General features: G+C 41.7%; 1 protein-coding gene and 1 long non-coding RNA gene across 3 annotated transcripts in view; one reads left to right on the forward strand and one right to left on the reverse strand.

Moving 5' to 3' along the window:
* Positions 1-27396, forward strand: part of LOC134026191 (nuclear GTPase SLIP-GC-like) — a 44081-nt gene that overhangs the window by 12993 nt on the left and 3692 nt on the right. Inside the window, exons 1-14 of one of the 2 annotated variants that reach the window (XM_062468701.1) lie at positions 19223-19511; positions 22349-23032; positions 23484-23607; positions 23753-23975; positions 24077-24289; positions 24408-24602; positions 25258-25445; positions 25599-25635; positions 25734-25826; positions 25911-25992; positions 26194-26327; positions 26423-26602; positions 26725-26882; positions 26966-27095. In XM_062468701.1, the coding sequence (XP_062324685.1) occupies position 19511; positions 22349-23032; positions 23484-23607; positions 23753-23975; positions 24077-24289; positions 24408-24602; positions 25258-25445; positions 25599-25635; positions 25734-25826; positions 25911-25992; positions 26194-26327; positions 26423-26602; positions 26725-26882; positions 26966-27095 (2442 nt within the window). In that variant the 5' untranslated portion in view covers positions 19223-19510. Of the gene's footprint in view, positions 1-9821; positions 10035-10141; positions 10337-10973; positions 11162-19222; positions 19512-22348; positions 23033-23483; positions 23608-23752; positions 23976-24076; positions 24290-24407; positions 24603-25257; positions 25446-25598; positions 25636-25733; positions 25827-25910; positions 25993-26193; positions 26328-26422; positions 26603-26724; positions 26883-26965; positions 27096-27396 lie in introns of those variants that run through there. The other variant, XM_062468702.1, reaches the window with a different exon arrangement.
* On the reverse strand, positions 3753-5019 carry LOC134026204 (uncharacterized). The gene is made up of 3 exons (XR_009931340.1): positions 4816-5019; positions 3993-4734; positions 3753-3861 (listed from the first exon to the last, which is right to left on the reverse strand). It is a non-coding gene; the product is annotated as an uncharacterized LOC134026204 (long non-coding RNA).

The following is a 27396-nucleotide window of genomic DNA, read 5'->3' on the forward strand; positions in this document are numbered from 1 at the left end:
TAATCAAGGCTGCAGGAGTATGGTGAACTTGGTCACTCAGAGACAAACCTGCAGATGAGGGAAGACAAGATGTTATTACCTTTATAAAAAAAATAACAAGAAGCCAAAGGAATTAACAATCGCATGAAAGTAAAGATACCTGCAGCCCAGACAGCATGAATGGATATGCTGATGAGCAGGATGATCATGGTGTTCCTGTTTGCTGAAGCTCTACCAGTGAGGCTTCACTCTGATAATCAGTGACCTGTTACTGCTGGACCACTGTTGTCTTTAATGGGTATTGCTTTGATTCTGTGTTGGTTTGTTGGATTGATAAATGTACAGGAAAGCACTTTGTCACGGTTTGAGAAGTACTGTTCACGAAGTCTGCTTACTCACTGAGAGGGAGGAGGCTGTCTACCCCTGAGCTACACCCACCCCCTGCTGTGTCACAGTGACTCTGCCCAGAGGAGGTGGATGGAGGGAGTGTCAGCAGAACACACTGTCATCTCACATGACGTCACTCAGGGCACAGAAACACTTCATCAACCAAAATTACAGGAATAGACAGGGCCAGGGAGTTTTCAGGCGATCTTTATAAGGATGGATCAATACTTAGTTTTCTGCAAAGTCTGTCAACATTAATTCAGTCGACCATATTCCACGTCAAACTGTTGTGGAACAACTTCGGTCGCTCCAACACAAGAACAGGAAGGCTGTCGGAATTCCGCAGATTTTCAATCTGAATAACCGTGGAAAATGAAAAAGTTTGGGCTTGTATATTAGAAATTCGCTCTCGCAAATGTCCGACTCTGCGGAGTGTGTGTGTGTGTGTGTGTGGGGGGGGGGGGGAGTCGTCTAGTGCTGCATTCGCTTGCAGTCAGATATTAGAAATTCTTTTTCGCAAATGTCCAACTCAGTGGAGTGGGGAGGTCAGCAGGCTTACCTGCGATCCAGAACAAAGGAACAGAGAAGATAGTGAGAAGTCTGATCATGGTGACCATCAGTGCTGAGTCTGGAGGACCAACTGAGGACTTAGCATCACTTACTGATATGCTGTTGCTGGATCTAATTCAGACCTCAGATGCAGGTGTTTCACTCTGACACACAAACCACTCCTGTATGAGAGAGGAGGGTTTTTGTAGATAACAGAGGGGATCTGTAGCATTGTGCATAGCTGGCAGCACAGTAATAAACTGCAACTTGGATGTTTACACTCAGGTTCTTAATGAGGGGAGAGGCATTATTTGACTTGTCACCACTGAGATCCCCAGAGAAACTTAAATGTTCTTCATTTGAACCGTCCAAGTTTGGAGTCCCATAAATCAAATACCCGATGAGTGTGAGAGCTGGGTCCCCTGGTTTCTGGAAGTACCAGAGCATCAATCTATAGTCTGTTTTACTGTGGGTGCAGATGAGTGATGCACAGTATCTCCATCTCTGCTGAGGAGATCAGAGGGAGTCTGGTGGACCTCCACAGTCTGACACACACCTGGACAGACAGAGAGAAGATATTACCACCACATGGACACACAAGACTTACAAACACTTTATTACAATATAGAAATCATTCACATTTTGAATATCTAAACAGTCATGACTCTGAGAGGGATATATAACATTTACCGGTCAGGATGAAGAAAATCCCTGTGCCTATGAGACATGTGATCATGTTGACTCCCAGTCCAGAACTGTTCAGGGACTCTGAGGAGCTCTGAGCTCTGGTGTGATCCAGAACAAGACTTCACCCCCAGCCTGGTGCTGGAGGACTTGTTGAGCTGTAGCTCCACCTACAGGTCAGACACCACATCTGTTCTGATGATGCAGGAAAACAAACCCAAGGCTGTCACAAACCAGTTTTTGTTCAGCTGTACAATCAGTTTGTATCACTGTGTTGGCTGACAGCACAGAAATACAGCCCGCTGTCCTCTGGTGTCAAGTCCTTTACAGTGAACGCTCCGTTCTGAGCTACAGATTTAACAGCTGAGTATTTGGTTTTACTGAGATCTCCGTAGTCCGGCTGCAGACCAACGCTTGTGAACACGATGAGCATCATGGACTCCCCTGGACGCTGTCTGAACCAGTACATCTGAACGTGACCCGCGTCTTTCTCATGGCTGCAGTTCATCTCTGCAGTTTTCCGGGCAAGACTCCAGATCGTTCCTGGCTGCTGTGTGACATCACTCTTCTGGCAGTGACCTGTGGGATGGAGATTATAATCATAGCAGAGTGGAAGTGATGCTCTTGTAACCATCTACAGCGTGTGAGCGTTATCTAGTCTATCATGGAGATGTTTCCTGTGTAGCCACTGACCCTACAGTACCTGTGAGCCAGAGTAGAGAGAGAGACACTGGGACCTCAAGATCTGGAGAGAGCTGCTCTGAACACAACCACTGGTGCACCTTCTCCAAACTGAGCTTCTGTAGGACTGGGAGGGTGGGAGGGTGTGTGTGTGTGTGAGTGAGTGAGTGAAAGTCCTGCATCATCTGAGGTGTTGTTGCATCAGGAAGCTCCTCCTCTCCTCATAGCTGAACAGAGTTCTGGCCCTGGATCAAAGCTGGTGACGGTGGCTTCATGCAGGTGTGTGGAGGAGTCCTACCACACAGACAGCGCAGTCTGGGAGACGTTTTTGTATTGAACAGAGGGGATTTACACCACTGTGGAGACTAGCAGCACAGAAATACACTGCACTGCTGTCTGAAGAGAGCTGCTCTATGGTTAATGTGCAGGTTTGGCCTTGGTTTGCATTTCCTGTGATTTTAAACCCAGCTTCAGAATTTTCTGAGTTTGCTAGCATGTATCCCAGATACACAAGTTATCCTGTGTTGGATTGTTTGTACCAATAAATGCGATTGTAACTCTGGATATCATGTCTGCAGTTCAGTTCAGCAGAATCTCCCAGGTCCTTGAGCAAGGCTGCAGGAGTCTGGTGAACTTTGTCACTCAGAGACGAACCTGCAGATGAGGGAAGAAAAGATGTTATTGCCTTCTTTAAAAAATAACAAGTAGCCAAAGGAATTAACAATCGCATGAATGTAAACTCACCTGAAGCCCAGACAGCATGAATGGATATGCTGATGAGCAGGATGATCATGGTGCTCCTGTCTGCTGAAGCTCTACCAGTGAGGCTTCACTCAGATAATCAGGGACTTGTTCTGACCTGTTACTGCTGGACCACTGTTGTCTTTACTGGGTCTTGCTTTGATTCCGTGTTGGCTTGTTGGATTGATGAATGTACAGTGATAGCAATTTGTAATGTTTCTAAAGTCTGCTTACTAACTGAGAGGGAGGAGGCTGTCTACCACTGAGCTACACCCACCCCCTGTTGTGTCACAGTGACTCTGCCCAGAGGGAGTGTCAGCAGAACACACTGTCATCTCACATGACGTCACTTAAGACCTTTCATGAGAAGTCTGAGGTTTTAAAAGAACAGCAACAACGTTAGAGACGTGAGGATTGGTGGAACTAGAGAGCCCCCTACAGTCATGATGGGGATAAACATAATCAGATGGTTCATCATTCTGAATTAAGATAAAAACTCACTGGGGGTTTTTGTGCAGCTGCACATGATGTCTGTATCACTGTGTTCACTCACAGCACAGAAGTACTCTTCTGGTGAAGAGTTCTTCACTGTGAAAGATCCTCTCTCTGCTACAGTCTTGTTTGCAGAGAATTTGACTTCACCAAACTCTCCAAAGTCAGGCTTGCTGCTGGGCACACTGTACACAACCTGCTTCATCCCCTGTCCTGCTAGCTGTCTGTACCAGTACATCTGGTAGTGTGAAGCACCCTTGGTGTGACTGCAGTCCATCTCAGCAGGCTGCCCCTTGATTGACCAGAGGATGCTTGGGGTCTGGGTGACATCACTCCCCTCAGAGAGACCTGGAGACACAGAGAACAAAACCAGGACATGAGGACGACTTGATAAACCACGGTTGAGGTCCACCAGCTCAGCTAGACCTGAGAATGAATCTCTCCACACTGTAGCAGAGAGAACAGTTCCTGGACAGTACCTGCAGCCCCCAGTAGCAACACAGAGACTGGGATGACAAGAGAGATCATGGATGAGGATGTCAGAGCTGAACACATCTCAGCAACTGACCAGAAACATGACTGAGCTGTGCTTCTCTCTCTGGAGGGAGGAAATTACGTGACTCTGATCTCCACCTCCAGTCCTGTCACCTCCTCCACCAGGTTAGATGCTGTTTCTCTGTGGGGCTCTTCAGACGTGTCCTCAGAACAAGTCAGACTGCAGTTGAACCTTTATCAGCAGATCACCAGTGTGGTGGTGTGTGAGCGTTGATCAAAGTGCTGCTCCTGATTCCCTGGCAGACGTGAGCCCCAGGTGTTGAGAGGGAGCCAGCCTCAGACTGGCTGCTCACACACACTGATCACCACTCTTATCACAGGAGGGTTTTTGTAGAGAAGAGAGGGAGGGTGAATCACTGTGCAGACTAGCAGCACAGAAATACACTGCTCCGTCACTTGGAGAGAGTTTGGAGATGGAGAGCTTTGCCTCGCTACGCCCATTTCCCTCAAAGCTGATTTGTCCTTTCACATCTTCCTCTGGATATGGAAAATTTACATTCAGATAACCAAGTAGCTGGAGAGCCCCATCTAAATGTTGTTTGTACCAGAGGATACAATCATAGTTTTGAATGCTGTGTGAACAAAGGATCTCTTTGTCAACAGAGTCTCCCAGGTTCTTGATCAGAGCAGAGGGAGTCTGCTGAACTGTGGGACTGGCAGAGGAACCTGTGGAGAGAAACAGTGGTGATGAGAAAAAGTAAAACTATAACTCTCTCTGTTTTCTCTCTGAAATGTTGTTCTGCTCACCCTTGATGCAGGACAGACAGAGAGAGCAGAGGATGAAGGCTAGGATCATGGTGAACAGTCTTCAGTTGTGTGACGACCTGATGACCTGCTGGCAGTCAGCATGGTCCTGTACATGAAGAGGAGGAGGGCGGGGCTACCAGAGTGACATCACAACTGTCACCTCAGTACCAACATCCTCAATCATCAGAAGTTTGACTCTGTCTCTCCCTGCTGGGTTAGAGTTGAACTGATTTCTATGTACAGATGGATTTTCTTTTGGAGCAGTATTGGCAGAGTAACCTTCTGGTGACTCAGAGGGGCATGAAACCACAGCAGCTTATCTGTCATCAGTTCATGTTGTGTGCACACGTGCTATTTTCACCCTGAAGATGATTGTATCAGTTTTTGTTGAGGCATCTGCCTCAGCTCTACCACTGTGCTTCCTGTTTGACACAGAAGTAGACCCCATTGTCTGAGCTGTTGGCGGTTGTCACGGTGAGATCCAGTGCAGTCCCGCGTCGCGTGGCCGAGTATCTGACCTCCAACCCCTCACTCATGGTCACCATGTTGACGTATGCGTGGACTATGAGAGTGAGGTGATTCTGGCCGTGTCTCTGGAGGTACCAGAGCATGCTGTTGTAGGAGGTGCTGATCTGGGAGCAGCGCAGGGTCGTATTCAGGCCCTCAGCCACGAGCACGTCGGGGGGCTGATTCACCCCAGAACCTAAGTAAAAGAATGTTCCAGAACTACCGGTTAAGAGCCTGAGCTGTTTGCTTTTCTCCATCAGAACCCTGAACACACACACATCCACACACTCATTTTGTTTATAAAGTTTAATCGGCTTCTATAGTTACCTAGTGGCACGAGCTGGAGAAGAAGGCACATAGCAGCCATTTTCAGAGCCATGTTCAGAAAGATTGCCTCTCAGAGACACTAGTTGTTCAAGCTCACAGATAGACTGACTGCTGGAGTTGTGTGATGCTGCTGTGGTCTCTGGAACACCTAGAGGATTCCTCAACACTCACCCTGCCTTAACCCACAGACACCACACCCCAGATCCTAACCCCTCCTTGGGGTTGACGCTTCCTGGCTGGCTTGCTGGCTGGTTGGTTTCTTGGCTGGTTACCTGAAAGGCTGTCTGTCTGATTGGCCAGTTGGTTGATTTCCTGGAAGACTAGTTTCCTGGTTAGCTGGTTGTTTTACTGGCTGGTGAGCTGTTTGGCTGGCTGGCTTACAGGCTGATTGGTTGGTTGGTTTCCTGGTAGTCTGTCTCTTTGCTGGCTGGGTGGTTAGTTGGTTAGTTTCCTGGTTGGCTGACTGTGGGAGGTTTTTGTCATGGCCCCAGGTGTGGATCTGTCACTGTGTAGAGACTTGACTGCACAGTAGTAAAGAGCGCTGTGAGAGAGTTGAGACTTCTCCAGGTGCAGAGACAGAGAGGAGCCCTTCCTGTCCCCCCTGAAGCCCTTGATCAGACCTTGGGCTTCCACCTCCACGTTCTGCCCAGAGGACCACAGCAGCAGCTGCAAGGTGCTGGGAGATCAAAACAAACACTTTTTGTACTGGGCCTGGTGAGATACAGACCATTCATTGATTCTAACCACAGAAATATTGTTGGAACAATGCATTTCTAATCGTTGATTCTCTGCTGTATTTTCTACATGGATTGTTTGTCACTTTGGATGAAAACGTCTGCTAAATGAATAAAATACTAAATGTAAGCAGGCTCATTGGACTCCATGGTTTATGGTAGAGCTACATGCTTCAGATGGATCCTGTTGGAGAGAGAGATGAGACTGTACCTTCCCCTCTGCTGGTACCAGATCATGACAGCTTTGGGGGTCTTGTCCTGGTCACAGGGGAGTCTCACAGGCTGCCCCTCCTCAACCACCACCACAGGGGGCTGCTTCAGGGACAGCCCTGCAGACGAAACCAATCCACCACAGACAGAATCACATAACAATATTGTAAATCTAATGAAGATAAGCCTTACATCCAACAAACAAAGCTGCTAAGCACATTGTTGCACACTGTACATTCAACACAAGAAGATGTGGAAGAATCAAGGTTAGCATTACCCAGTGTTGGCAGAGACAGAATCAGCCATGCTAACATAGTTGTCGGCTCCCAGCTTACAGTCTGAGTGCAGAGGTACCAGACTGTCAGCAATGAGGATGCTGTCATGGAGGTCACATGACCGGGTCCCTGTGTGAGGGGGGTCACATGACCAGTCCCCTGTATCTGTGTGAAAGAGGGGGCGGCACTACAGAGGCCCCTCCTGCATCATCTGAGGTGTTGTTGCATCAGGAAGCTCCTCCTCTCCTCATAGCTGAGCAGAGTTCTGGCCCTGGATCAAAGCTGGTGACGGTGGCTTCATGCAGGTGTGTGGAGGAGTCCTACCACACAGACAGCACAGTCTGGGAGACGTTTTTGTATTGAACAGAGGGGATTTACACCACTGTGGAGACTAGCAGCACAGAAATACACTGCACTGCTGTCTGAAGAGAGTTGCTCTATGGTTAATGTGCAGGTTTGACCTTGGTTTGCATTTCCTGTGATTTTGAACCCAGCTTCAGGATTGCCTGCGTTTGCTACCATGTATCCCAGATACACCAGTTCTCCTGTGTTGGATTGTTTGTACCAGAGGATGCGATTGTAACTCTGGATATCATGTCTGCAGTTCAGTTCAGCAGAATCTCCCAGGTTCTTAATCAAGGCTGCAGGAGTCTGGTGAACTTGGTCACTCAGAGACGAACCTGCAGATGAAAATATGTTATTACATTTATTAAAAAAATAACAAGAAGCCAAAGGAATTAACAATCGTATGAAAGTAAAGATACCTGAAGCCCAGACAGCATGAATGGATATGCTGATGAGCAGGATGATCATGGTGTTCCTGTTTGCTGAAGCTCTACCAGTGAGGCTTCACTCAGATAATCTGGGACCTGTTACTGCTGGACCACTGTTGTCTTTACTGGGTCTTGCTTTGATTCTGTGTTGGTTTGTTGGATTGATACATGTACAGGAAAGCACTTTGTAACGGTTTGAGAAGTATTGTTCACAAAGTCTGCTTACTAACTGAGAGGGAGGAGGCTGTCTACCCCTGAGCTACACCCACCCCCTGCTGTGTCACAGTGACTCTGCCCAGAGGAGGTGGATGGAGGGAGTGTCAGCAGAACACACTGTCATCTCACATGACGTCACTCAGGGCCTTTCATGAGAAATCTGAAGTTATAAGAGAACAGCAACAACGTTAGAAACGTGAGGATTGATGGAACTAGAGAGCCCCCTACAGTCCATGATGGGGATAAACATCATCAGATGGTTCATCATTCTGAATTAAGATCAAAACTCACTGGGGGTTTTTGTGCAGCTGCACATGATGTCTGTATCACTGTGTTCATAAACAGCACAGAAGTACATGCCGTTGTCTTCTGGTGAAGAGTTCTTCACTGTGAAAGATCCTCTCTCTGCTACAGTCTTGTTTGCAGAGAATTTGACTTCACCAAACTCTCCAAAGTCAGGCTTGCTGCAGGGCACACTGTACACAACCTGCTTCATCCCCTGTCCTGGTAGCTGTCTGTACCAGTACATCTGGTAGTATAAAGCACCCTTAGTGTGACTGCAGTCCATCTCAGCAGGCTGCCCCTTGATAGACCAGAGGATGCTTGGGGTCTGGGTGACATCACTCCCCTCAGAGAGACCTGGAGACACAGAGAACAAAACCAGGACATGAGGACGACTTGATAAACCACCGTTGAGGTCCACCGGCTCAGCTAGACCTGACAATGAATCTCTCCACACTGTAGCTGAAAGAACAGTTCCTGGACAGTACCTGCAGCCCCCAGTAGCAACACAGAGACTGGGATGACAACAGAGATCATGGATGAGGATGTCAGAGCTGAACACATCTCAGCAACTGACCAGAAACATGACTGAGCTGTGCTTCTCTCTCTGGAGGGAGGAAATGACGTGACTCTGAAGAAGCCCTCCTGATCTCCACCTCCAGTCCTGTCACCTCCTCCACCAGGTTAGATGCTGTTTCTCTGTGGGGCTCTTCAGACGTGTCCTCAGAACAAGTCAGACTGCAGTTGAACCTTTATCAGCAGAGCACCAGTGTGGTGGTGTGTGAGCGATGTTCAAAGTGCTGCTCCTGATTCCCTGGCAGACGTGAGCCCCAGGTGTTGAGATGGGGGGTCAGATGGCTGAGCGGTTAGGGAATCGGGCTATTAATCAAAACATTCAGTGAGGACCCAATGGGATATCAATTCTACAGAGTAACAACTGTTAAACCATGTGGGATATAATGGAATTATTTACATCAGTGTATTGTTATTACTCAAGGCCATCTGCAACCGTGTTCTTGCATACATAGAAGCGTTGTAAAGAATGCAATGTGATTCTTTGCGTTGTGTGTAATGTGTGAAATCTCTGTAATTGTGAGGAATGTTACAGGTGGCCAAAAAACAGCAATTGAAAGCATTCCATGGTTAATTTCTGCTAAGATCAAACAGCATTCACTTTCTAAGCAGTTAAGCACCCCCTGTTGGCTAACAATAATAGCTACACCATCATGCATCACATCCTCTCAAAGTAAGAACCCTCAACAAAAGTAGCATCTGTAGTTGTGATGACGATATCCTTCTCCTCTGAGTACATTACTGTTATTGTGGTTCAGGCAGGAGGACTGAGTAGTTTTGTTACCGATACTTTATTCCACATGATACAATACATCATTGTAATATTTGATTTGGCGTATGGTTGTGCTCGTGGCGGCTCCCTGCCGCACCCAACGGAGACACCGTCTCTAAAAAGGGGGGGGCCACATATCAAATGTGTTGTAATTCCTACACCGTTCACCTGATTTGGATGTAAATACCCTGAAATTAAAGCTGAAAGTCTGCACTTAAAGCACATCTTGATTGTTTCATTTCAAATCCATTGTGGTGGTATACAGAGCCAAAATGATGAAAATTGTGTCAATGTCCAAATATTTATGGACGTGACTGTACTTCATGTTCATTTGTAGGCCTGGGAAAATGAGCTAAAGAGCCTGCTAGGTTTTCTAGCGGAACGAAAGGAGAGGGATGAAACCATCGGCACAATGGCAGAAGACAAGATTGAAGCACTGTATGGAAAGAATGCAACTGCAAAAAGCTTTGATGAACTCATGAACGACGATCGTTCACCAGTTATTGCAGCCCTGCTCAGGTTAACCACTAAAACCATCTCAAAGTTTCAGGTTAGTTACAGTTCTTGTAGCTGTAGATTGTAATTATATTTGAGTTCAAGTGAGTTTATTTACAGCTCATATTTGTGAAAAATGATTCTAATTCCATGCTCAAACAGGCCTCAGATCTCTCTGAAGCAATAGGGCCTTATATTCAACATCATGAGTCTGACCTTGGGGGATTCTATTGGCCACTAGTGAAGACTGTGAGAATCAAAGTGCCAGATCACAAAGGGTTTCTACAGAACATCGTGCTAGTTGATCTCCCTGGAAATGGAGACTGCAATCAGACCAGAGACGAGATGTGGAAATCAGTAAGTGCTCACTGTAGTACTCTTTGTCACAAACTGAAGGAGATTCTGGATGCATGTTCAGGTTAGCGCCCAACTTATTTGAATGAAACAAATAACTTTAGTTATTTGTTTATATATGTATAAGGAACTCACAGGATTCTTGTCAGACCTCAAGTTTAGACATCATATTGACAGTAGAATTCCACACCCAATAAAACAAGTGAAAATGAGGAGTATTGATACAAAACAGAAGAAAGCCAGATAAAGCAAAAACAGGTGCAGTTAATGATTTGACTACCAAGGTTAACTGAGGGGCAGCAATATAAACAAACCCAACATAGAATGACCAGCAGGGGGAGAGAACCAGGGTGTGACTCATCATTAAACAAACCATTTTTTCCATTCATATATGAATTTATTAATAGCATTCATTATTATTCATATGTATTCATGTGTGCTATTATCTTAACAAAGCTACAGGTTTTTTTTTTTTGGGGGGGGGAGAATATAATTTATGATTTCAATACACTGACAATTTATATAGGTACAGACACCTATTTTATTTTTCATACTGAATAGATGAAAAGGGTTTGGATTATACTGAACTACTTGTTTATCTATTCCAAATAAACAACAAAAACAATATTTTTTTCCCCAGATGTTAAGGGAGTGCACAGCTGTTTGGGTTGTGAGTGATATCAATCGAGCCACATCTGACAAGGCAGCCTGGGAGATCCTGACGAGCAGCATGACAGATATGGTACAGGGAGGGGCATGCACTGGCATCACTTTCATCTGCACCAAAACTGATAATATTGATCCCCAGTCTTACATGAGATCATCAAGGTCAGTCTTTTTTTTATCCTCGATTATGTGTATGTAAGTGTATGCAGTACTAAAGAGTGTGTTCAGTGTACTATTAGTTTGTTTATTATGTTATTAGGTTGTATGCAGAAAACTACAAAAATTACATATTTGATTTTCACATCCCTTAGACTTAACAATGAAGATCAACAAATCACAGCGGACAATGTAAGTGAAAAATGGATACAAACCGACACCACTTCATTAGATGATCTATCTATGCCAGATGAAATACAAAGTGATTTATTATTCTCCCCATTTCCCAGGAGTCAGAGGAAAAGCTTAAATGCATACAGCACAGGAATAACAAGGCCAAGGATCGAGTGAAACAAGCCATTGAAAAACAACTCCAGGTATTTCTCTCACCCAGGAGGTGTTTGTGATAGATTTTTCTGATCATACAGCTGGCTGATTGACCTATTGTGATTTTTTTTTCAGAAATATTACATGCAAAGCATTTCAGTGTTTACTGTAAGTTCACAGGAGTTCTTCTCAAAGAAGCCATATCTGAAACAGGAGGACACAGGTAGAGCATCATCAGTTTTAGTAGTTGTCTCTTTTTTCCATTAGAGGAGTGTGTGCTGTTCATCAACACCCATAAAGGGAGTTTGTGTATTTCTTAAAGTGAGCACAAACAGAGCAGATTCACATGTCAATGTAGTCATTATAGCTGACAAAGACACTATGTATTTTCTTAATTGATTTCTTTGGGGAAAAACCCTGCTAGAGATACCAAAGCTGAGAGAGGTGCTGAGGGGATTTAACCACAGTCACACAAACAGAGTGGCCTCACAGTATTTGACAAGTGCCACAGGGATCCTGTCCCTCATACAGACATCCAAAGATAACAACGAGGAGATGGTAAGTGTCACCATTAATGAAGGTGTCCTTGTGTTGTCTGTAAATTAGTCTTATCTTGAGGAGAAACTCAGATGGTTCTGTGGTATGTGTTTCAGAATATGGACAAAATTAAGCTGCACAATGAGCTGAATAAGAAGCTGGATGATCAACTGAAATGTCTACAGGTTGATCATTTAGAGCCATGTCACGATGAACTGGAGAAGTACCTCTCAGATGGAGTTAAGAAGTCAGTGATGAAATGTGCTGAAATAACCAAGAAAACCATGGCTGTACCAGTAAGCACTACTCCTTGGCAGATTACCAAAGTTATTTTATAGTGTGATATGTAAAACTGCTACAGATCTACCATGCTTAATCCACACGCATTTAATTAATTTACCATTCAATATTATTTCCTTAGGCAGGCAAAGATGGACGTGGACACCATCAGACTCTATCAGCCTTGTGCAGAAATAAAGGTTACCTCAGGTCAAGATATGGAGAAACAAGAGACATGAACAAGTCTTTGGCTGAAATTATGTATGAAAGCATCAATGAAAAGTTTAACGCCTTTTTCCCGTAAGTATTCTTACAGTAGTCTTAAAAGTGTTATTCATCCACAACCTCTGTGTGTGACGTGTTCAATGTTATGTGTGCAGAAATGAAGGGGGAAATAGCCTGTCAGTGCGGGAGAAGGTTAAACGATTCAGTATCTTCTCGATCAGTGTCAACAAGGGCTACAGAAACCCTACCGCAATGACTCACATTCTGAGGTTCTTAAAAGCTGAGGTAAGCGAGAGTGTTTACACCGCTCTATCTCTATCTTTGTGGTAAATATATCACCAAACACTGAGGTAAGAAAAAATACAAACTAGCCACAATAGGCTATAAGTACAGTAAAAATATCAGTACCACGTCCGATGGCTATGGGGGGGAAAAACACACTTCAACATTCTTTTGTAAAATGAATTTTCCTATTCATTCAACTTTAGTGAAATTGCCATGCATGTTCATAAAGCCTTATTGCTTCTTTTGGAATCTTCTGTTGGCCTTCTAGTACTGTTTCATTAGAGCTCTCTAGTACTTGCACTGTTATATAATATACTATTGTTTGCTGAATGCAATATTTAATTTATTTCTCATGAAAATATACAGGAAGCCAAGCTGAAGAATTTTATATATATAGAGATTGCGCAACAAAAGAAGGAAATATATGCATCAATCACAGATACCATCAAAGAAGAGATGGTTCCTGGCTACAACAGTAAGTCAGTGGAATTGTGCTTAATTCCAGAAAGACTTATTTGAAGAGTTATGTGATTATGTAATTTCGGTAATATAAACCAAATGTTGCTTGTTTGGTTGCAGAGGCTGAAGAATGTGTTGGAACAAGATCCATGATGGCGAAGCAGGGAGTACTGATACAACATACTGAGTCACTGAAGCACACCATGTTCAACAAAGCAAAGAACAAGATGCTGGATTCGTTCAGAAATCTGACGGTTTGTTCACTTTTACATGTGAAGTTCAAAAATGAAAATTCTTTAGGATTTCGGAATTCTTTAGGAAGATTCAGTTACTCAGGTGAATCGATTACTTCGGGAATATTTAAACAAATGTTTGTTTGACTTGAATCTTTTTTTTTCTTTCTTTGCAAGAAACAAATCGAGATGATGTTGAGAGAGAATCTACGGGAAGCTTTGGCTCATGCACGGACTGAATCCAACTTCCCGTTTAGCTTTGGTAAGTCAGGATCCCCACAGATCTTCATCATAATCCATATCCATCTGCCTGAACAGTAAACTCACATTCCAAAGCCTTGCTTGGACACTGATGTTTGTAAATCTGATCAAAATGCTTTCTCAGGTGTCTTTGGCGCTGGGATCATTCAGCTGTCATAAATCACACGAGAAAGACGACTGACTGTGTTCTTCTTTGTTGTAGATGTCAGCGCTGAAATTAGAGAGCTGGAGACGTTATCTGCCCTAACTGATGAATAACAGCGCCGAGAATCTAATGAAGAGTTGGTGCGGAAAACAGGTTTTTGTGTAGCCATGTAAATGTTCATGGCTGGTTAGACAGTGCAGAAAATTACATATATAAATCTTCTATAGATCATGTAGATACAATGTGTTAAAAACTAGTGAGATATGGCTATGATGGTCCGTCTTTGTCATGAAGGTCTGTGGTTGTACTGTCTCATAAAACTCTGTAGGACGACATAAACAACACAACATTCGTACATCAGTCTCAGCTGTGTGTTAAGCTTGAGCTGGAACAACCCCAAAAGGAATGACAGACGTTGTCATAAGTGTTCTATCATAATGTAATCCAACAGAAATGCCATCAACCAGATTATTTGATCCTAATTAGGCCTGTAGGGGGCTGGAGCCAATTCCAGTGCTCATTGGGTAAAAGGCAGGGAAACACACTGGACAGATCGCCAGTCCACACAAACACATTCACACCTAGGGGCAATTTACTATCTCCAGTTAACCTGACTTACGTGTCTTTGGACTGTGGGGAGTGTGGATTTTATTTGAATGATATATAGAATTGTTTGGAACTTAGGGTAGTATGTTTGGCACTGAAATGATTTAAGAATGTTAGATATAGAGTGTTAGATATAGAAAACAGGCCCTGGGCTCTGTAAAGGCTTGGCACTTAAATGTTTTAAGAATTTAAGAATGTAAGATATAGAATGTTAGATATAGAAAACAGGCCCTGGGCTCTGTAAAGTGCCTTGAGATAATTGTATTGTTTTGGCGCTATATAAATTAAATTGAATTTAATTAAATTGAAAACATGACCCAGTTTAAAATAAATGTAGATCCCATTAGTATATAGAGTTTGCTTCATTACAAGTGCAGAATGAAGAGGCTGAAAAGTTGTCCTTTGTGGCTGATTATTACTCACTTTGGCATTACATAATTCAAATTCAGACGTGCTGTTTTAGTGAATCTCTTTAATGTAACTACTGTCTATGAACCTCCTGCCTATACGTATTTTATACATTTTATTCTATTTTTCACTTTTAATTTTAATGCTTCATTTAAAGTAACAATATGTAACTTTTTTACCTTAAAATAACAGCTTGAAAAAAATGGTGCCGTGACAATTGCCATTGCCATCGGGCAATGTTGTGGTGGTCACATGTATGGAGGTCTTCCATACATGTCCTTACATTAGTAAACTAACACACTCACACATAGGCAGAGATACACACAAGAACTCTCTCACACACACTCACACATATACACACACTCACACATAGAGATACACAAAATAACTCTCTCTAACAACACCAGCTGCCTTTGCTTCCTTAATAAACAAATTTAGCTGATTTGACTCTTCACTGGTTAATGAGGACAGTAAGATTTATTTTGTGCGAGAGGAGCAGAAAAGTCGGCACGAGGCATGTTCAAACAGTAGCTAAGGAATATATTGTGCTTAATAAATTTCTGTCTTATGATCTGAGAAGTGTGCTCAGGCTTAAACATGTTGTCTCACACAGGGTGTGGGAAGCAGGCTGTTCTTTGTGTCTCTCTTCATTTTCAGAAACAACCTTGAAGCCGGGTGGAGACGGCACCCGGTGGGACGTGTAGGCAAGAACAACTCCCTGATGCACGAGAGAACAAGCTCAACCCTCTTTTCATCTTTCTGTTTTAATTGCACTGTATAAATATATGCTGGGGAGGGACAGATAGCCAGTTGGACTTCGTGAACCAACCCAAACTCTGTTGCGGGTAGGGAAACGTAGACAACCCCAGAGCTCTGTACTTATTGATTTCCAACTGCTGCATTAAAGCTGATATTATGGGACCTCTGCGACTCCAGACCACTCTTTCTAGAACACAGATTTGTGTAATTGAATACCATCATTACATATTGGAATAGACACAAAATAATTCAAATCCTTAAAATGGTGACCCCGACGCTGAAAAGAGGGAGTCCAGAGGGTTCCGGCCCGACCGACAGATTGGGAGAGAGACCCATACACCGGTACGAGGAGGCAGACGTAATCATCAGAGGCGCCTCAACATAAAAAAGGTAAGCAGACACCTGTTAAGTCAAAGTACTGCTACACATGTTTTGTCCTTGTCAAGGAGAGGTTAGAGTCCTCTTCAAAAGGGTGAGAGTCCCTATACGTGTTTTGTCTTTGTCAAGGAGAGGTTAGAGTCCTCTTCAAAAGGGTGAGAGTCCTAACACGTGGCTTGTCTTTGTCAAGGAGAGGTTAGAGTCCTCTTCAAAAAGGGTGAGAGTCCCTGTAGGCCTACGTGTTTTGTGTTTATAAAAAAGGAGAGGGTAAAATCCACTCCAAGGGTTAGAGTCCCTGAACTTGTTTTGTGTTGAATAAAAATAGAGGTGGTTTTTTTCTTTGACCAAGAAGTTACAGAAATCCCGAGGAGACATGGAGAAAGGTGGGGGCTAAAAGAGTCCCGTTACTTGAGATCTTACAAAGGTGATCCCAGAGGTATTAGATGTAAAAAAAAAAATGTTTTTAAATGAGCAAGAGAAAAAACTAAATGTATTTACATTTACATTTATTCATTTAGCAGACGCTTTTATCCAAAGCGACTTCCAAGAGAGAGCTTACAAAATGCATAGGTCACTGATCATAACAACGAGATAGCCACAAAACATTGCGAGTAGCCAAAACATGAAGCACACATTGTGAACAACCAAAATAAGTGCCAAAGGGAAGAACCATAAGAGCATGTAGTTAAACAAGTTACAATTAAACAACATGAACTGCTATAAGTGCAAGTGTACCTGTGGAAAAAAGCAAGCAAGTATTTTTATTTGGAGTTTAATTGTAATTTGTTTTTAAGTTTTATTTGAGAGTTTTATCAGAGCCTGGCATACTGTTTGGGATAAACAGTTAGGCTGTGATAATGTTGTATTAATAAATGGTATTAGTGCATGAAGAGGGTTATTATAACATTCAGTTCTGAAAATAATTTGGGAAGACTCATCAAGTCTGATAAATTGTGGTTATGATGGTTTGAGCTAATTGGCTCGTTTTGAACTGCAGCAAAACGAGTTATGAAGTTCTACCTATCTGACCTTTATAGAAGATATAGTTGGGAAAAATGTTTGGTTAATAGCTTTCCAGTAGGCCTAGGCCTACTGGAAAATGGTTGCAGGATTGGAGAATGCTGGCTGATGTCGGTAGACAACTTCAAGTTCCACAGTGTATTGTTGTGACTACTAAGAGACCAGACATGTTGTTGTATTCTAAGTGTGAGCACATCGTTTACTATATTGATTTAACAATTCCCTTTTGAGGAAGCACTTGAAAGAAGGAAGCTAATGTATGAAAACGTGGTAGTGGAAGCTAGGCAACGAGGTTGGAAAGCCAGCCACACAAGACCGGTGGATATGGGTGTGTCAGAGGCTTTGTATGGAACGCCGAGTTCCACTTGAGCGGGAAGCGTTAGATCTGGTTAAACCAGATCTAACCAGATCTAACGCTTCCCGCTCAAGTTCCCAGAAAATGAAACTTAAATTCAGCACTTCATTTAACATAAGCGGAAACCAGAATTTCCCTTGAAGGAAGGAAGGATTTTTTGGAATGTAGCCTAGAATGTCCTGTACATGTAAGATAATACCCGATGCCATAGTCTGAGTAATTCATTTCGTCGTCACCTGAACAAGGTGAACTTAAATGCATTTGGAAGTTCCAAAGCAAAAGTCTATCAGACAAATTCTAATTCAGTGCTACATTGAACATAAGCTTAAGCAAAACAAGCAGAAGAAGAAGCAGAAGAAGCAACAATTAACCGCCAAACAGTAAGTAATTAACTCCATCCAGTTTTTTCTGCGTATTTCTTACTGCATAAATTGCGCATAAAATAGAGGAAAACAACACAATGTTAAATTACATTTTTTTACCCGTCTATTCTGCCCTCCTGATGGTGGTGTAAAGTTATGCGTAGTCTGTCTCAACCACTGCCACTGCCTTTCCCAGTCCTTTGGTGTCAGGTGAATACACATGTCAACTTTTACGGATTTATTGCAGCATTTAAATTGTTTACGGAAATATACATGAAATTATACGGAGTGATTGACGCGGTTGGTATATGACACCCCCTTTATGCCACAAAAGCGATTCAGGCCTTATAAATTATACATTTTCTTACAGCTGATATTATGAGAATTTTATCACTGTATGGAGGGGGCACAAGAGTTTGGACTTTACCCCGTTTTGAACGCACCCTTTGTTCCCTTAGCTACGCTTGAACATCATGAATACACGTGATATAAGCCCATAGTGTATGACGTGGTTGTCTCAGTTGGTAGGCTACATGAGAGCCCCTATATGCCACGAAATGAACTATACAAATTGAGTCTGTGGTCTCCACCCCCTGCAACTCAGAACACCACAGCACCTGGATTGAGAGAAAAAATAATTTAAATAGTTCTCACAATGTTCTAGTCATTTTGATTGCAATTTTTTTTTATTAATTTGGTTATAAAAAAAAATGAGCAAGAGAAAAAACTAAATGTATTTTTATTTGGAGTTAAATTGTAATTTGTTTTTAAGTTTTATTTGAGTTTTATCAGAGCCTGGCATACTGTTTGGGATAAACAGTTAGGATGTGATAATGTTGTATTAATAAATGGTATTAGTGCATGAAGAGGGTTATTATAACATTCAGTTCTGAAAATAATTTGGGAAGACTCATCAAGTCTGATAAATTGTGGTTATGATGGTTTGAGCTAATTGGCTCGTTTTGAACTGCAGCAAAACGAGTTATGAAGTTCTACCTATCTGACCTTTATAGAAGATATAGTTGGGAAAAATGTTTGGTTAATAGCTTTCCAGTAGGCCTAGGCCTACTGGAAAATGGGTGCAGGATTGGAGAATGCTGGCTGATGTCGGTAGACAACTTCAAGTTCCACAGTGTATTGTTGTGACTACTAAGAGACCAGACATGTCGTTGTATTCTAAGTGTGAGCACATCGTTTACTATATTGATTTAACAATTCCATTTTGAGGAAGCACTTGAAAGAAGGAAGCTAATGTATGCAAACGTGGTAGTGGAAGCTAGGCAACGAGGTTGGAAAGCCAGCCACACAAGACCGGTGGATATGGGTGTGTCAGAGGCTTTGTATGGAACGCTGAGTTCCACTTGAGCGGGAAGCGTAAAACCAGATCTAACCAGATCTAACGCTTCCCGCTCAAGTTCCCAAAAAATGAAACTTAAATTCGGCATTTCATTTAACATAAGCGTAAACCAGAATTTCCCTTGAAGGAAGGATTTTTTGGAATGTAGCCTAGAATGTCCTGTACATGTAAGATAATACCCGATGCCATAGTCTGAGTAATTCATTTCGTCGTCACCTGAACAAGGTGAACTTAAATGCGTTTGGAAGTTCCAAAGCAAAAGTCTATCAGACAAATTCTAATTCAGTGCTACATTGAACATAAGCTTAAGCAAAACAAGCAGAAGAAGAAGCAGAAGAAGCAACAATTAACCGCCAAACAGTAAGTAATTAACTCCATCCAGTTTTTTCTGCGTATTTCTTACTGCATAAATTGCGCATAAAATAGAGGAAAACAACACTTAATGTTAAATTACATTTTTTTTACCCGTCTATTCTGCCCTCCTGATGGTGGTGTAAAGTTATGCCTAGTCTGTCTCAACCACTGCCACTGCCTTTCCCAGTCCTTTGGTGTCAGGTGAATACACATGTCAACTTTTACGGAAAGAGGATGCGGGTTCCTCCGCAAAATGGCAAAATATTATAAACATGTACACTGCAGAAGATTGAGAGTTGGACAACAAGGGAGCAAAACTACTTCATGTTTGGCCAACAACAGGCTGAATGGGGATTTGAACTCATGAGCATAAGGTTACAAGTCAGTCCCTCTATCCTCTCTGCTACACACCAACTGTTGAGATTGTATGAATAGAAAGGGCAGAGTATTAGCTTTGGTCAGCTTTTGGACAAAGGTTAAGAAACGGTTGACATTTCAAGGTGAAATTGCATGAAATTGTGCATCGTATTTCAGAATGATGTCATCCTGTTTAACTAAACAGATAATCAAAATTATGACAGGCCAAAAGATAATGGCTGGATTCCAACCAACTACCTTATACTTTACAGGTCACCATGCCAGCCCATTGAGCTATTCTCATTGTTGAATATTGTCATGTTCAGTTACTGTATAAAAAAGTAAGCTGTTTCTCCTGTGGTAAGCGTTGTTAGATTCAGCCAACGTTGAAACAGCTTTAATTCAATCATATTTTGACATACCAAGGTGAAATTGTTTGTGGTACTTCAGAAAGATGTCATCCTATTGAAGTAAACAGATAATCAAAATGATGACAGGCCAAAAGACTATGGCTGGATTCCAACCTACAACCTTATACTTTACAGGTCACCATCCCAGCCCTATTCTCAGTGTTGAATATTGTCATGTTCAGTTACTGTATAAAAAAGTAAGCTGTTTCTCCTGTGGTAAGTGTTGTTAGATTCAGCCTAAGTTAAAACTGCTTGTACATTTCCTATAAAAACGGGACAACGGGATGACTGGGTTGCTGCTGTAAAGAATAACTTTCTCATCGTTTTTTTAAACAGGTTGTTTGGAGTGCCATAACTTGTCATGGAAGGGAATTTTAAATCATGCCTAGCATCAGTGGGAATGTGTCCTGGCTTAGGTTACTGAAATGAATTTGTGCAACAGGCAAGGGATCCACCTGAACAATCAATTGACTTCATTAGAGAAAACCATTAGAGTTATCTCTACCATGCGTAGACTACAAGTAGCTAGCTACTGTGGTGAACCTGGCTTGTTTTGCAGTGGTTTACACAGTCTCGCTAAACAGATGATCAGAGTGTTGTGATGGGCTCAAATAAACACGCATTGCTATGTTTTACAACCGGAGGATTTATCGGGAGACTAGAAACCGTTTGGTCAGAATAAAAAATTAAAAACTATGCCTCTGACTGGTATTGAACCTTGATTACCAGCACAACATCTCAGCCAATTGAGCCATTCCCAGGCATGGAATACACAAAGTTCAATAACTGGATAATTAAAAAAAGCTGTTTCTCCAATGGCGAGCATTGTCAGATTTGGTCCAAGTTCAAACAGCTGTAATTCAGTCATATTTTGACATATCAAGGTGAAACTTTGCATGGTACTTCAGAGGCATGTCACCTTAAAGCTTATTAGGTTTGAACCATCCTTCAAAAATACATTTGATTTAGTGACACAAACATATTGAGGCAATGTGGACATTTACATAAATACACCCATTTCAGCCATTTTGTACTTGATTCAATTGCCTTAAGTAACGTTTTTAAATACGTCAATGATACATATCTGTACCAAATTTCAAGTCAATTTCACCTTTGGTTCAAGAGAAGAGGAATTTTGAAGGTTTTCCCAAATTATCACAGTACAGGAAAATCCTTCATGGCGGACCTTATGGGTCCTTGAGGCTTTTTTGTTCCTCATGAAAAATGAGGCATGCCCACCACGTTTCAGAAGAATTGGAGCAATGGGGTGGAAATGCCATCACTTTGAAAATCGGACTTTTGGGCGTGGCCTGTGGCGCCCCCTATGGTCCGATGTGGCCCATATTTGGTGTGGGGGTACCCACTTGGATGTAGTATCAATGTGCCAAATTAGAAAATTTATGACAGGGACTTTTTGAGATATTGGGGCGCAAGGAGAAGAAAAATAATAATAAGAATACCAACAATAACAATAGGTTCCCTCCTACCGGAGGAACCTAATAAGAATACCAACAATAACAATAGGTTCCCTCCTACCGGAGGAACCTAATAATAAGAATACCAACAATAACAATAGGTTCCCTCCTAACGGAGGAACCTAATTATACGGAGTGATTGACGCGGTTGGTATATGACACCCCCTTTATGCCACAAAAGCGATTCAGGCCTTATAAATTATACATTTTCTTACAGCTGATATTATGAGAATTTTATCACTGTATGGAGGGGGCACTGCATTTGCATTTGAATTTTGGTAACGATTTGCTTCCATACCCTGCAACTCAGAACACCACAGCACCTGGATTGAGAGAAACAATAATTTAAATAGTTCTCACAATGTGTTAGTCATTTTGATTGCAAAAAAAATAAAAACGAATTGCAAAATCTTGAAGGGACTGGTTATTTTAGCACATATTTGAACAGAGGCTGTTTACAACAGATAACAGATAAATGTGCCAAAATTCATAGTTTCTTCAAAAGATTATCTTAATTTTGCTCAATCTTAATTCCAGTGGTTTAGATGAATTGTGAATTAAGGTTATACTGTTATATTGCAATTGGTTTAATCTTCTGCAGTGAGGCTTGTGTTGCTGGGGAAGAATGAACTGGACAATGGCCGAGTGGGAAACCTCATCCTTGGAAGAGATGCATTTCAGACTGAAGCCCTTGAGGTTTGTGAAGAACATGTAAGTGAGAGAGTCAGAGGACAGGTGGAGGGAAGACCCATCACAGTCATTAACACTCCTGACCTATTTCATCCCCAACGCACACAACATGAGCTCTCGGTGGCAGTGAAAGAGTGTGTGGCCCTGTCTGCTCCAGGGCCTCATGTATTTCTAGTGGTGCTGCAGCCTGACAGCTTCTCAGAGGAGGACAGACACAAAGTGGAAGCCATACTGAACTTGTTCAGCGATGAGGCCATGAACTATACCATTGTACTAACTACTGTTAGAAGTGCGCGACATGTCTCTACAACTTACGCTGGTGAAAAAGAAGACCCTTTAGGCCTGATCATACAGGATTGTAAGATGAGGCATCACATATTTGATAAGATTTACAGATTTGACAAGAGTCAAGTTCTTAAACTCTTTGAGAAGATAGACACGATGATGGAAGAGAATGGGAGAAGACATCTCACCTGTGAGGAAATTGGGGTGATACCAGGGGGCTCATTACTTCCAGAGAGCAAACAGACAGCAAAAAGAGGAAGAGAGAGTGATTCTCACAAAGACAGAGAATGGAAGAAGAAGAGAACAGGAGGTAGGAACCTGTGATAAATAATTTGTTTAATCACTTTCATTAAAAAATGACTGTTCTAAATGAAGAATGGCTCGTCCCATAACAGACAAGTTACTGATAGTGTCATCATTCCATGGTAAATACTGTGTCACATCCATCTGTTCCACAAATTAAATTATGGTGATAAATAATAAAACAATGGTAATAGCTGAATAATAACAAGATCAACACGATGGTTTGTTAGTTTTGGAACGTTTAGGTTTTGCACATATCCAAACAGCCCTATGACCCCTTCATCCAATCCATTCACAATCATTCTCATCTAAGTCTTAGATTAAAGGATTAGTCAAACCTGTCTGGATACTGTGGTCAGATCTGGCAAAAAAAACATGGACTTTCACATTTACTCTCACTACAGGTAATTGTCAAATAACAGATATTGTTTATGGTTTTATGGTCTTTTAATTTATAGAGATTAAAGAGATTGCAGCCATACAGCAAGCACAAGAAGTCATGGCACAGGTTCAACACAAACTTGAGGAGAAAATCAACCACCATGCCACAACCAACACAAACAAATTTATGAACTTCATCAGGTACATTGCCTGTTTCAGTAAAATAGCACTAATTAACATGCATGATAATGTTTTCCTGAATCTGCTGTTAATTAAAACAAACTATCTATTTTTATGTATGTCTATCTAGCCATTTATCTATGACTTGTTTGTTTGTTGTGTCCAGGGACATTATGGAAGATCTGCTAAAGAAAACGATACAGAAAACCACTATTGGTGTGTTTGGAAAGACAGGAGATGGTAAAAGCTCCCTGATAAATGCCATCCTAGATGAGGAGGAGCTGTTACCAACAGGGACACTCGATGCCTGTACATCAGTCATCATACAAGTGGAGGCTGGGGCTGAGGGAGACCAGTACACAGCAACTATTGAATTCATCTCAAAAGAGGTTTCTTACAACTGTTACATTACCACTGTCATACTGTAATGTAACAACTCACATCCTACGTTTAAAATGAATACTGAAAAATACTTCATGTTCATTTGTAGGCCTGGGAAGAGGAGCTAAAGACCCTGCTAGGTTTTCTAGCGGAACCTGATGAAAGGGATGAAACCATCTGCAAAATGGCAGAAGACAAGATTGAAGCACTGTATGGAAAGAATGCAACTGCAAAAAGCTTTGATGAACTGATGAAGGATGATCGTTCAACAAATATTGCAGCCCTGCTCAGGTTAACCACTAAAACCATCTTAACGTTTCAGGTAAGTTACAGTTCTTGTAGCTGTAAATTGTAATTGTATGTGAGTTCAAGATACTTTATTTACAGCTCATATTTGTGAAAAATGATTACCTTCTAAGTCTAATTCCATGCTCAAACAGGCCTCAGATCTCTCTGAAAAAATCAGGCCTTATATTCAACATCAAGAGTCTGATCTTGGGGGACTCTATTGGCCAGTAGTGAAGACTGTGAGAATCAAAGTGCCAGATCACAAAGGGCTTCTCCAGAACATTGTGCTAGTTGATCTCCCTGGAAATGGAGACTGCAATCAGACCAGAGACGAGATGTGGAAATTGGTAAGTGCTCACTGTAGTGCTCTTTGTCACAAACTGAAGGAGATTCTGGATGCATGTGCAGCACCCAACTTACTTGAATGAAACAAATTACTTAAAGGAACTTACAAGATTCTTGTGTCAGACCTCAAGTTTAGACACCATATTGACAGTACAATTCCACACCCAATCAAACAAGTGAAAATTAGGAGTATTGATACAAAACAGAAGAAAGACAGAACAAGCAAAAACAGGTGCAGTTAATGATTTGACTACCAAGGTTAACTGAGGGGCAGCAATATAAACAAACCCAACATAGAATGACCAGCAGGGTGAGAGAACCAGGGTGTGACTCATCATTAAACAAACCATTTTTTACATTCATATATGAATTCATTAATAGCATTTATTTGTATTCATATGTATTCATGCTATTATTTTAGCAAAGTTACAGGTTTCGAGTACATGAAAAAATGTAATATTTGGCAAGTGAATTTCTTTTTTGGGGAGAAAATATAGTTTATAGTTTCAATACACTGACAAATTATATAGGTACAGGCGCTTATTTTATTTTTCATATTGAATAGATAGAAACTGGTTTGGATTACACTGTACTAGTTGTTTGTAATGAGAAAACTATTCCATTAAACCAAACGAACAACAATAACTTTTTTTCCAGATGTTAAGGGAGTGCACAGCTGTTTGGGTTGTGAGTGATATCAATCGAGCCACATCTGACAAGCCAGCCTGGGAGATCCTGAAGAGCAGCATGACAGATATGGTACAGGGAGGGGCATGCACTGGCATCACTTTCATCTGCACCAAAACTGATAATATTGATCCCCAGTCTTACATGAGGTCATCAAGGTCAGTCTTTTTTTTATCCTCGATTTTGTGTATGTAAGTGTATGCAGTACTAAAGAGTGTGTTCAGTGTACTATTAGTTTGTTTATTATGTTAGGTTTGAAACAGTATGCAGAAAACTAAAAAAATTACATATTTGATTTTCACTTCCCTTAGACTGAACAATGAAGATCTACAAATCACAGCGGACAATGTAAGTGAAAAATGGATACAAACCGACACCACTTCATTAGATGATCTATCTATGCCAGATGAAATACAAAGTGATTTATTATTCTCCCCATTTCCCAGGAGTCAGAGAAAAAGCTTAAATGCATACAGCACAGGAATAACAAGGCCAAGAATCGAGTGAAACAAGCCTTTGTAAAACAGTGTCAACTCCAGGTATTTCTCTCACCCAGGAGGTGTTTGTGATAGATTTTTCTGATCATACAGCTGGCTGATTGACCTATTGTGATTTTTTTTCAGAAATATTACATTCAAAGCATTTCAGTGTTTACTGTAAGTTCACAGGAGTTCTTCTCAAAGAATCTGAAACAGGAGGACACAGGTAGAGCATCATCAGTTTTAGTAGTTGTCTCTTTTTTCCATTAGAGGAGTGTGTGCTGTTCATCAACACCCATAAAGGGAGTTTGTGTATTTCTTGAAGTGAGCACAAACAGAGCAGATTCACATGTCAATGTAGTCATTATAGCTGACAAAGACACTATGTATTTTCTTAATTGATTTCTTTGGGGAAAAACCCTGCTAGAGATACCAAAGCTGAGAGAGGTGCTGAGGGGATTTAACCACAGTCACACAAACAGAGTGGCCTCACAGTATTTGACAAGTGCCACAGGGATCCTGTCCCTCATACAGACATCCAAAGATAACAACGAGGAGATGGTAAGTGTCACCATTAATGAAGGTGTCCTTGTGTTGTCTGTAAATTAGTCTTATCTTGAGGAGAAACTCAGATGGTTCTGTGGTATGTGTTTCAGAATATGGACAAAATTAAGCTGCACAATGAGCTGAATAAGAAGCTGGATGATCAACTGAAATGTCTACAGGTTGATCTTTTAGAGCCATGTCACGATGAACTGGAGAAGTACCTCTCAGATGGAGTTAAGAAGTCAGTGATGAAATGTGCTGAAATAACCAAGAAAAACGTGGAAGTACCAGTAAGCACTACTACTTGGCAGATTAAGTTATTTTATGGTATTATATTTAAAACTGCTACAGATATGCCATGTTTTAATCCACACACATTTAATGAATTAAACATTCAATATAATTTCCTTAGGTTGAAAAAAATGGACGTGGATACCATCAGACTCTATCCGCCTTGTGCAGAAATAACGGTTTCTTCAGGTCAAACGATGGAGAAACAAGAGACCTGAACAAGTCTTTGGCTGAAATGATGTATGAAAGCATCAATGAAAAGTTTAATGCCTTGTTCCCGTAAGTATTCTTACAGTAGTCTTAAAAGTGTTATTCATCCACCACCTCTGTGGCGTGTGACGTGTCCAGTGTAATGTGTTCAGAAATAAAGGGGAAACTGGACTGTCAGTGCGGGAGAAGGTCAAACTATTCAGTATCTTCTCGATCAGTGTCACCGAGGGCTACAGCAACCCTGCCGCAATGACTCACATTCTGAGGTTCTTAAAAGCTGAGGTAAGCGAGTGTTTACACCGCTCTATCTCTTTCTTTGTGGTAAATATATCACCAAACACTGAGGTAAAAAAAAGAAAAACTAGCCACAATATGCTATAAGTACAATAAACACATAAGTACCACTTCTAATAGCTATGGGGGGAAACACACTTCAACATTCGTTTGTAAAATTAATTTCCCTATTATGTGTCCCACATTTGACTAGTGTGATGAAACAATGAACATTCCACAAATTCATTAAACTTTAGTGAGGTTGCCATGTATGTTCACAGTGTAACTCCTCTCTAATGCCTTATTGCTT

This window comes from Osmerus eperlanus, chromosome 9, assembly GCF_963692335.1.
Source record: "Osmerus eperlanus chromosome 9, fOsmEpe2.1, whole genome shotgun sequence".
NCBI lineage: Eukaryota > Metazoa > Chordata > Actinopteri > Osmeriformes > Osmeridae > Osmerus > Osmerus eperlanus.